Consider the following 10,724-nt stretch of genomic DNA (forward strand, 5'->3'; position numbering starts at 1 on the left):
TTTTTCTTAGGGATATGTATGTATGTGTGTGTCTGGATAATAGAAACATACCTATAAACCTGAGAAGTCTTCATTTGAGTTATTTTGAGCTCTGGTAGTATCATGGGTGGCATGCTGGGCTGTTAACTACAAGGCTGGCAGGTCAAAAAACTCTGGGAGGGAGAAAGGCCAGGCTGTCTCTTTCCTATAAAGATCAACAGCCTCGGAAACCAACAGGAGGCAGGGCTACTCTGTCCTGTAGGATCGCTGTGAGTCGGAATGGACTCATGACAGTGAGCTTGATTTGTTGGCTTATTAGAGTGTTTATTGTTCGTTGTCATTAAGTTGGTTCTAGCTCCGGTAAAATGGAATGCACCGTCTTAGTCATCTTGGCATGCTCAGTCCCTGCGCATTTTAAGTGCTATCATTTTAAGTGCTTTTTATTCTAGGGGGCACATCATCCACCCTCTATCAGAGAGTGTTCTCTTCTGATCCATTATGTTCTCATTGACTGATTCTCAGAAGTAGATCACCAGGCCTTTCCTCCGCCTCTGTAAGCTTGATGGAAATCTGCCCACCAAAATTTAGGTTCCGCATTGGACTGCTAACTACAAGGTTCTCAGTTCAAACTCACTAGTTGCTCTGAGGGAAAAAGAGATGTCTGCTCTTAGAGAGATTCTGTCTTGGAACCCCTGTGGAATAGATCTACCCTGTCCTACAGAGTCGCTATGAGAGCAGTGGGCTCAGTTTGGTTTTAGAAGTACATGAAGGGAAGACGCGTTCATGGCATCACGTTGATTCTGACTCAGTACTCCACCACTAGAGGCACCTCAGAAGACGGCCGGTGATCTGTTTCTGAAAGATCGCAGTCCGGAAAACTCTATGGAGCAAGGTCTGCTCTGACCCACATGGGCTCAGCATGGGAAAAGGTATAGCCCTGACCTTCTCTATAACTAATCTTTCTCAGGACACGCCACCCTTGATTACTGTTCGACATGCAGTTTTACCCCAGCCCTATGAGAACTTGCAAATAGTGGCTCTTGGTCAGCGACTGTCAGTAGAGGCATCCCCGCTCCTTGGGGGACTGTTTGGGAAATGCGCGAGGACACTTGAGCTTGTAATCATGAAAAATGCTGCGATCAGAGGTGCTACATGCTAGTCAGTGGTTCAGGTTCCAAGAAGGGCAAGACATCCTGGATCCCAGCAGGCATTCTCAAAGAGTGAAAAGTTGGCTTGCTTGTTTGAGTTTAGAATTGAACTCCATTTTACATAGGAGCATTGAGTGAGTATCTCCCATGGCATTTTAATATGCCCTGTACACCAGTGCCAACACTGGTAAATCAGGGGAGGTTACAATGGGCTTATGTGGGAGAGATTGGGGGTCGTGTTCCAGGCCCATGAGATAAAGTGATTATCCTGATAAAGCAAATCACAATTTTGCTGTTGTGGTTTGGCTTCTGGGTGCATAGAAAAGTTATGTTTACACTGTATTGTAGCCCGTTGAGTGTGCAGTCGATTATGAAAAGTTTGAAATGCTTGAGAATTGCCCGAGGGTGACACAGGCAGGGAGTGAGAACACTGTGCTGGAGACAATAACGCTGCTAGACTGCTCCACCCAGGCTTGCCGCAGACCTTCCATATTAAAATACATATATATATCCTGGAAGCTCAATCAAGCAAAACGCAATAACACAAGGTATGCGTGTACTTTCTTTGTCTAAAATGTTGTCAAGGATTGTTCCCTCTTTTGGAAAATCACTCCACCGAGAGCAATGACACTTACGGTGTTCTGGATTCTCATATAATACAACGGCATCGTTTCTACCCATTTCACTTAAGTATCTGAACTTCATTTTTCCTTTTGGCCCATTATACCTTGCCTTTCCATAGTGAAATCTGTGTTTCCACACGTTCTACTCTTTCCACTTCTCCTTTTTATCACAGCTTCATCATGGTGCTGACTGTGTATTTTGAAATGATCTGTGCACATGACTAAGCAACAAACATTCCTGATAAAAGGCCACCTACCCACTAGTCTGAGCTCTGTGAGCTGTAAGACCCTGTCACTCTGTTAGTTTCTGCCAACGAGGGCAGCAGCCACCACGGAGAACAGGGAGATAAAGGGGTGTGATTGTGTTCTCACAAAATTTCATTGAGACCAAAATTTTAATTTCATATATATTTTATGTGACACTGAAAAGTATTGTTCTTTTACTTTTTTCTAACCAGTCAAAAAATGTAAAAATAAAATCCTTATCTTGTTTTGTTGTTATTAGATGCCACCCAGTTGGTTCTGGTGTCTCCTGACCTTACTTAGAGCAGAGGCAAACAGTGCCTGAACTTGGGTCATCTTCGGTTATCGATAGGTTTTATCCCAGTGACACGCACTGTGACAAGAGCTCATGGGAGGTTTTTGCTTTCTACTTTACTAAGCAAGATGTTTTTTTCTATAGGGTGGACCTGGTGGCACAGAGGCTTACACGTTGGGCTGCTAACCTCAACGTCAGCAGTTTGAAACCACCAGCTGCTTCCTGGGAGAAAGAGGAGACTTTCTACTCCCAGGGAGATTTCTATTTCTCTGAAACTTATAAGGGCAGTGCTACTCTGTTCGATTGGGTCACTATGAGTCAGAATCGATTCAGTGGCAGTGAGCTGTCTATCTCCAGGTACTGGTCCCTCCCGATAACATATCCAAAGTATCTGAGACAGTCTCTCCACCCTCACTGCGAAGGAGCACTTTGACGGTACCTCTTCCAAGACAGCTGCCTGTACTGCATTCAGTGTTCTTCACGACCACCAAACTTCAAAGGCATCTGTTCTTCAGTCTTCCTGCTTGTCCAGCTTGTGCATGTATATGAGACCAGTAAGAAAGAATACAAGAGCTCCAAAAAATTTGTGGAAAGATGGAATTAAAAGTTGAAATTTTCCTTGACATTTTAAAGTTCTGTTGTACCATGGCTTGGGTCAGGCATCTCTTACTCCTAAAAATGACATACTTGATTTTCAACACTTACTGTCATTTGATTTTTTGATTGTTGCTTCCATGGGCATTGATTGTGGATCCAAGTAAAATGAAATCCTAGACAGCTTGAATCTATTCTCTTGTTAGCATGATGTTGCTAGTGGTCCAGTGGTGAAGGTTTGGGGTTTTTTTAATGTTGAGGTGCGATCCGTTCTGAAGACAATAGTGAACACGTGCTTCTAGTTCTTTGTTCCTTAAGCAAGCAAGATGGTGTCATCTGCATATTGCAAGCTATTAATGAGCCTTCTTCTAAACTTTATGCCATTCTTCTTCATGGGTCCATCCTCTCTGATTATTTATTCAACATATACTCAACGTATCGATTAAATAAGTAATCACCTTTCTTGATGGTCAGATTGACACTTTCTCCTTGTTCTTTTTCAACAGCTGCCTCTAAGTCTATGCACACATGTCCCACGTGTGCGATTCAGTGTTCTGGAAGAGTCACTCATTGCAAGGTTATCTGTATTTTAGTCTAGCACAGTTAAATCTCTTTATAACAAAACAGGCCAACAGCTGTCTGGTGTGCTCTGCTTTCAGCCAGCATCCACCTGACATGGAGAACGAGTGCATCCACCCCATGTCCTTCTTTGGAAGTTGGCTTGAATCTGTGGCAGTTCTATGCCTGCAACCATTTACATTATCTTTAGCAAAATTTTACTTGCATATGATAGTCATGGCATTGTTTAAAAAACTCTGCTTCCGAGTTGTTCAAAAACAGGCCATGGCCATATTGGGCAAATAGGCAATAGTTTGCCAATCTCGGTTCTGGTGTAGAATGTTTGGGTATTTAAGTATTGAAATACAGACTGTCTCAATAAAAATTACATTGATTTCTCTTTTGTGTTACCATTAAAACACTATACTTATTTTTGAAATAGTGTGTGAACATATCTCTAACAGTGGTTTTTGTAAGATTATTGTGACAAAATTACCAAAAAAACAAAATGCCCGAGTTGTGAGCTGAGCCTTGCTGGGAGTACAGCACTCCGAGCAAGGAAGCCTGGCTTCCCAAGTGACTGACTCCGAGTAGAGAGAGGCTGTGTTTGTAGTTCAATGTGTTCTGTGGCAGCAGCAGTCCTGATTGGCTAACACCTGACTTGGGTGTAGCTAAAGCTCAGAAGTCTTTGATCAAGGGAACCAGTCCTACTTTATCTCTGACTTAAGTTGTGAGGTGATGGCCATAGTTCACGGATTTGGGACTTTTAGAAATGTGAATATTTACCAGGCTAGAGAGATGTGCTCCTTCGCACACAGCTGGCTGGAGTTGAGCAAGGTAGCAGTTTGTCTATTTTCTCTCTCAATAGATTACCTTGCTATTCATTTTACCGAACGGTAGGCAAAGCGGGTATTGCAGATGATTGCTTCAAAAGCGGCCATGGGTCCGAGTGTTCTAGGTCATCTGATTTTAAGGAGCTCTAAGCCCTTTGGGTTCACCCTCTTGCTGCTACTGTGACTTCCCACATCATTAGGGAAGAGAAAGAGGATAGGTTACTCAGTAGGCCATCCTCCTGGACAGGAGGGCAATGCTACAGAGTTGGTGCAATTTGCAGCCATATAATTAATACCTGTTTTCTCTCTGGTAAGGTCTAAAGGTGTATTCGCTCACTTGCTTGCTCGCTCTCTCGCTTGCTCACTCGCTTACTCATTCACTCATTCACTCACTCACTCTTTTACTGCCACCGAGTCAATGCCAACTATATAGTGACTCTTTAGGACAGGGTAGAAGTGCTCCTGTGGGTTTCTGAGACTGTAACCCTTTAGGGGACTAGAAAGCCTCATCTTTCTCCCGAGGAGCTGCTAACCTTGTGACTTTTGTTCACTTTAAAGATCTGTCTTTTTCTGGCAGGGATGCCCATTTAGGCCACTGGCAAGTTGGCATCTCAGACGCACCTTGGGACAAAGATAAGGCTGCCTGCTCCCATAAACATAGCCTCAGACACCCTCCATAGCACCCCCCCCCAGTGGGAGTGGCTGTGATGGCACAGGGTTGCAGGTGTGTTGTCTTTCTCCTACCAATAGCAAGGGCCTCTGTGGCATCTCCGCTTGGCTCCCAAGCTGGACAGCGCCTGGCAGCCTCTGCTTTGAACTTGCTTCCCCTTTGCCTGCTGCCCCAGAATAGATCCATTGATGGTCGCTCAGCTGCCTTCACTGCCTTCCTCAAATGCCGTGAGAACAGCTGAACTCCGTCCAAGGCACGTGGCAAATGCCCGGGGCCTTCAGCCCCATGTCGGCCCCAGAAGTGGCGGGGGTTCTTTCACTGGGCCTGTGCCATCCATCCTCCTTCGTTCATCCGCAGCACTACCACCCTCAGGGCTCTGAGGAGCTTCTCCGTGCTGTGGGAAAATACTTGGAAGACAGTAACTCAAATTCAATTAGGCGTTGTTTCTGAAAAATAAAAATGTTGAAACCTTCTCTCCAGCCCAACCCTTGGTTTCTTCCGCCTTGCCTTGTATGCATCCACTCCCGACCAGAAGCATTAGCCGCATGGCTCGGCCTCTGCAGAGGGAGAGCAAAGAGAGAGACGGAAAGAGGGACCATAAAGAGAAGGTTAGCCCTTCCCATGTACTGGCTGCATGCTTATGGGGTTGATATTCCTCCTGATTGACTGAGGACTAAAATACGAAAGCAGTTTAATTAATACAGGCATCAGTGTAAGTTCAGTGTCGCTTATATTTTACTGTATGTACTCTAACATATGGAATTACCCCCACTCACTGTCAACTGTCACAAAGGTCAAGGTCACGTCAGTCTGAGCTCACAGCATCCCACGACACTGCGTGTTCTCTCTGTCACACTCTGTCATGAGCCCTCATCATAGGGATCTCTATTTTCTGTTTTCCCCTGGGATCTTAGGAAAGGTGACCGACTGCACACTTTCTCTTCCTAGCTGGACCCTTTCAGCAAACTCCCTGATTCTCCCCATCAGTCCCAGTGTGGCCTTGCATGGGTAGAGTTCTTGCCTGGCCAGTGGACAGATGTGCCTCCTCTCCACAATTCCATCGGTGTGTGTGTGTGTGTGTGTGTGTGTGTGTGTGTGTGTGTGTGTGTGTGTAGGAGACAGTCAAAGATAAGTAGCAGGAATTCAAGTAGGCTTACATATGCTATTACAGTGTCATTCTCTCCTCTTTTGAAAAATCTCAAGTCCTTCTGATTAAAAATCAGTGCACTCTATTTACAGGTTGATGATCTATCCGAAAAAGGGAAGGGGGAGATTGGCTGTTGCATGGAGTGCTGTGATGAGTGTGCTCACCCACGTGCTTGTGCAGCCTGGGCACAGGGCTTCTTGCACACCACCTCAGTGTCTCTCCTTTGTGTTTCCCACAGCTCAACAGAATTCACCCAAAATCCATGAAGGCTGGTGGGCGTACAAGGAGGTGGTCCAGGGGAGCTTTGTTCCAGGTAAACGTCTGTCTCTTTCTGGGCTGGTGTTTTTTAATTTGAAGGGATTTTGAGCAAAAGATAAATCCTTCCTGTGCCATCCAGACTTGAACGCATGCAAAAGACAGCACAGTCCAAGTTCTGTGTCGAAGAGTTCTCCATCAAGACCGAGGTAATTAAGTTAGGGACAAGGGAACACGCACATGGGTCTCTGGCTTCGCCTACATGTCACGAGCTTTCTTTCTCCTGAGAGTTCTTGTCGGGAGGAGGGTGGAAAGCATGAGGGTCCGAGCTTTGCCTGTGGGCACTGGGTTTAGTGAGGCAGAGCCACTGCCGAACTTTAAGGAAGCCGGAAGTCTGGAAGAGTTGACCATGGAAAGGAAGCTTGCTGGGGATCCATGCTGTCCCTGATGTCACTTCCACCGCAGCCGTGCTAGGACTCAGCAGATCTGGCCAAGCACCAGCTATAAATAACAGGCAAGGTGTACACTGTCAGCATGGGGGGAGAGGACAGAGAACCAAAGACTAGCTGCAGCCAAAACATACCCTGATCTGTTGGGAAATGAAGTGGAGGGTCTTTGGGATAATTATTCTTTGTCTCACCCCCTACCGCCAAGACCCTATATTCTAATAAAATCCTTACACTTTAGCAGATTCAAGATTTTAGTGGAAGAGAGTGAGGGGAAGGGGTAAGATTGTTAAATAGAGTTAGGAAGAGAGATGAGCTGAGCTACTTCAAAGGTTTTTAACTGCTTCATCGCGAGGGAGTACGAAATAAAGCTGTCAAGAAGCGCTGACGTGCTGCCCCCTCTCAATGACTGAGAAGAGATGGTCCAGCGGGTCAGCTGCGACCTCTGTAGTTGGTGGCAAGTGGAAGGAGGAGAGGAGTGTCCCGGTCACGTGGTCCATTCTTGATTGCTACTATGCTCCCTTTCCCTCTTCATCTGTGCTTTAGGACATCCGCGGTGCAGAGTTCAGTTATTAAAGCTGCCTGAGCATCACTTTTCTCATTTACTTAATGGGAAAATGATACGGAATCTTGGAAGTTTCCAAGGGAGTGGGGGTGACCCAGGAAAAAGGTGGTTGGTTGCCAAATGGCCTCATACATTAATGTTATTAACTTGATAAATTTACTCTGGTACATCCATTTCTTGGCCCAGTGGGCATATAGGGACTGAACTTGATTAATTACTCAGAAATGACCAGGCTTTTAATTATAAGCTGATGCCAACTTAATTGACATCAAATATGTTCATATGGCATGATATTGATGCATCGCGCTTGATACTTCTAATTGTGGACATTTTTATCTTGTGTATTTTTCTCCCTGGTGAATCTGCTTCTGATCGTTGAAGCATCCTAGAAATTACACTTGTAATACCACTGTGCCTCGCTGAGTGTGGAATCAGAGTGACAAAGGGCATTCCCTCTACATTACAGTAAACTCGGCTATTGTCATTCTGCTCCCGCATGCGCATGGAGACGCTCACGGAAAGTTCTGGATGGACACTGAACAGCTGTGCTTTCCTGCCCCATGTTTTCCGTTGTGGACTTTTCCCTCTGCTGATGTATTATTTCTGTTTGGAGAAGTTTTATTGTTCCATCATCTGTTGATTTCCTAGCGCTTCCTTGCTCTTCACTCCCGTCCCCACGTGAGATCACGTGTGTAAACCCCACTCCATGGGATGCCGTCAGATGTGGAATCTGGAGCCAGAGAGACCAGGTCTGGGATCCATGGCCTCCTGCTCATGGCACTGCCAGCTGTCTCTGTAAAATGGAGACAAAGACAGTCTATCTCATTAGGCTTTGTGGGGATGAAAGAATGAAATTCAGGTCAACAGGCTTAGCATAATGCTTGGTTCCTGGTGAAAGTGTGTGTCTGTTTTGCTGATACAGCTACCTAATCAGCAGCCTTGTAACTGCGTTTGACACTTCTCCCTGTTTGAGATGAGGCAGAGATGAAGCACTTGGGAAATGCAGTAATACCACTGAGGTACTTTCAGGATGTCTGGAGCCTGGAAGGTGTGTGTGGAGTCCTTGAGCATGTAAGGTAAAGGGTCTCTGCGTGTGGATTGATTGAGAGATCACTTTATCTTCTGGATTTAACAGTCCTGAAACCCATTAGATTTCTGGTAAAGACAATTAATATAAGCGCATTTCATTTCCTAGACTTTGTGAACTTCAGGTTTGCTAGACAGGATGAGTTATTCGGGTTTGGGAAGTAAGTAAATGACTAGAGGCTCTGACATATGGCTGACTACCGATGTTCTCTTTAATGGAGTTGGTACCTCGGGCAAACAGTGGACTGTTTCTCTTATTATAATTCTTTATGAAGTTGAAAGTCTGCTTCTGTAAAGATTACAACCCAGAACATCTCATGGGGCAGTTCTACTCTGTTACCAGTGTTCACTGTGAGCCGAAAGCAGCCTAGCAGCACACCGCAGAGCACGTGGACAAGTTAACTGTCCCTCACGTTCTTTACTCGGGCATCTAGAATCATTGGCAGTTGCCATAGCAGTGTGCATCTGTGGCTTCAGTACAGCTTGTGATGGCTAGGAACTCCGCTAAGCATTCTTCTGCAGTGGCAGTACAGAGTTGATTGCACATCGGAATGTCCCACTTTCATCAATTGTAGGTAAGTGAACTGGAGACCGACCTGATGCCCAGCACCAGGCTTGGGGCTGTTGATAAAGAGGTTGACAACGAAGACCCTATAGACTAACCGGGAAGATAAACCATCAACCCATCACTCAATAAGACCAGGTCCTTAGAGAGGGTTATGTAAGTGTTTTAGCAGCATGAGGAAGGCAACGGTGTACAGTGATTCTTCCTGTGAGTGTTCCACAGAACATGTTGGTGGTCTATTTCAATCCATCCCTCCATCAGTGTGTTAGTCTGGGTACATTAGAGAAACAAACCCACTGAAACTCATATGTATAAGAGAGAGTTTTATATAAAGGGTAAGTACACATGAAGAAAACATTCCAGCTCAGTGCTGCCCAAGCCCATGAGTGCAACACCAATCCACAAAGTCCTCCTCCGTCTCATAAAACACATGCAGTGATGCCGACTGCAGGAGGAAAGCTGAGTCAGTGAACGTGTAAGCATCTCAGCGCTGGCAGGGGTCTCCACATGGCTGCTCCAGCACCCAGGGCTGTACAGGGGTAGGTTCAAGTGGCTTCTCCTCAGGGATGTCTTGCAGGAAGTGAGCCTTGCCAGCTGAAGCAGGGAAATGGCTAAGGCAGCTGCACCCTGGTCCGACCATCACAAAACAAGAGACCCGAGAACTAGAAAGGTGAGGCTTACTGAGCCATTTAGCTCTCTGCCCTTCAATAATCCCACATTTGTTCATCGGCCAGGTTGACACAATAAACTTTAACCTCCTCAATCAGATCCAACTCACAACCAAGGACTGCCTTACAGGCAAAGCCCCTGTTTAGTTTGGATGCCCACCCAGCACACAGCCATGTGTTCAGGAGGGGGCGCTCCTCATCAGCCCCAGCAGTTTATCTTTGGTCACTGTCTGTAATGAGCATGGTAATGCCTGTCTTTCCTGCCATGATGGACGTAGCACACCTATGCCACAACAGTTCTCCCAAGGACCTGAGGGCAGAACCCTCCAATCAAATGTGGGCACAAAAGATAGTAAAATAGAAAATTGTGAAGACCCCGGGTCTTTTATGGCCCATTTGTGTGTTCGGTGAGAGGACTGCCTTGGTGCCAACCAGAAGTGAGATTAAAAACCTTTTATTGTTTGAAAAAACAAAAGCAAATTTGTGTTGTACCTTGCCAACTATGGCTAGGGCAAGGAGAGTGCACTGCACTTCAATGTGGATTTCAGAGGTCGATGAACCAATGAGATGTTTTACTGACTTTTTTTTGATTGGCCAAAAGATGACAAGCCACGAAACTACGTCTGTAAAGCAAAACCTTTAGGTAATTTTATTGGAAGGATTCAGCATGGGGTTTGCATTGTGATCGTTGTTGTTAGCTGCTGTAGAGTGAGCTTCGACTCACAGCGATCCTATAAACAACAGAATGAAATACTGCCGATCGTGCCCCGGCCGCAGAATTGGATGCCTTGGGTGAGCCCATTGTTGCAGCTCTTGTGCCAGCTTTTCAGTTAAGGGTCTTCCTCTTTCTTTTGACCCTCTGTTTTACCAAGCAGGAGATTTGCCCCATGTGGTATGTCCTGCGCTTTGTCGACTACTACTGCCAATAGCACTGATTGTAAATCCAAGTAAAATAAAATCCTTGACAACTTCAGTCTTTTCTGTTTATCATCATAATACTGCTTATTGGTGCATGAGTGAGGATGTTTCTTTTTGTCTGTTGGGGTGTA

The 10,724-nt window shown here is 45.6% G+C and overlaps 1 protein-coding gene across 2 annotated transcripts in view; it reads left to right on the top strand.

The window, feature by feature from the left end:
• CA10 (carbonic anhydrase 10) overlaps nt 1–10,724 on the top strand; it is a 599,575-nt gene that overhangs the window by 92,751 nt on the left and 496,100 nt on the right. For both annotated transcript variants that reach the window (XM_004707037.2, XM_045299855.1), the window contains one exon: nt 6,329–6,403. In XM_004707037.2, the coding sequence (XP_004707094.1) occupies nt 6,329–6,403 (75 nt within the window). The remainder of the gene's footprint in view (nt 1–6,328; nt 6,404–10,724) is intronic.

Source organism: Echinops telfairi, unplaced genomic scaffold (assembly GCF_000313985.2).
Source record: "Echinops telfairi isolate 266 unplaced genomic scaffold, ASM31398v2 ScPeMD7_7458;HRSCAF=8496, whole genome shotgun sequence".
Lineage (NCBI taxonomy): Eukaryota > Metazoa > Chordata > Mammalia > Afrosoricida > Tenrecidae > Echinops > Echinops telfairi.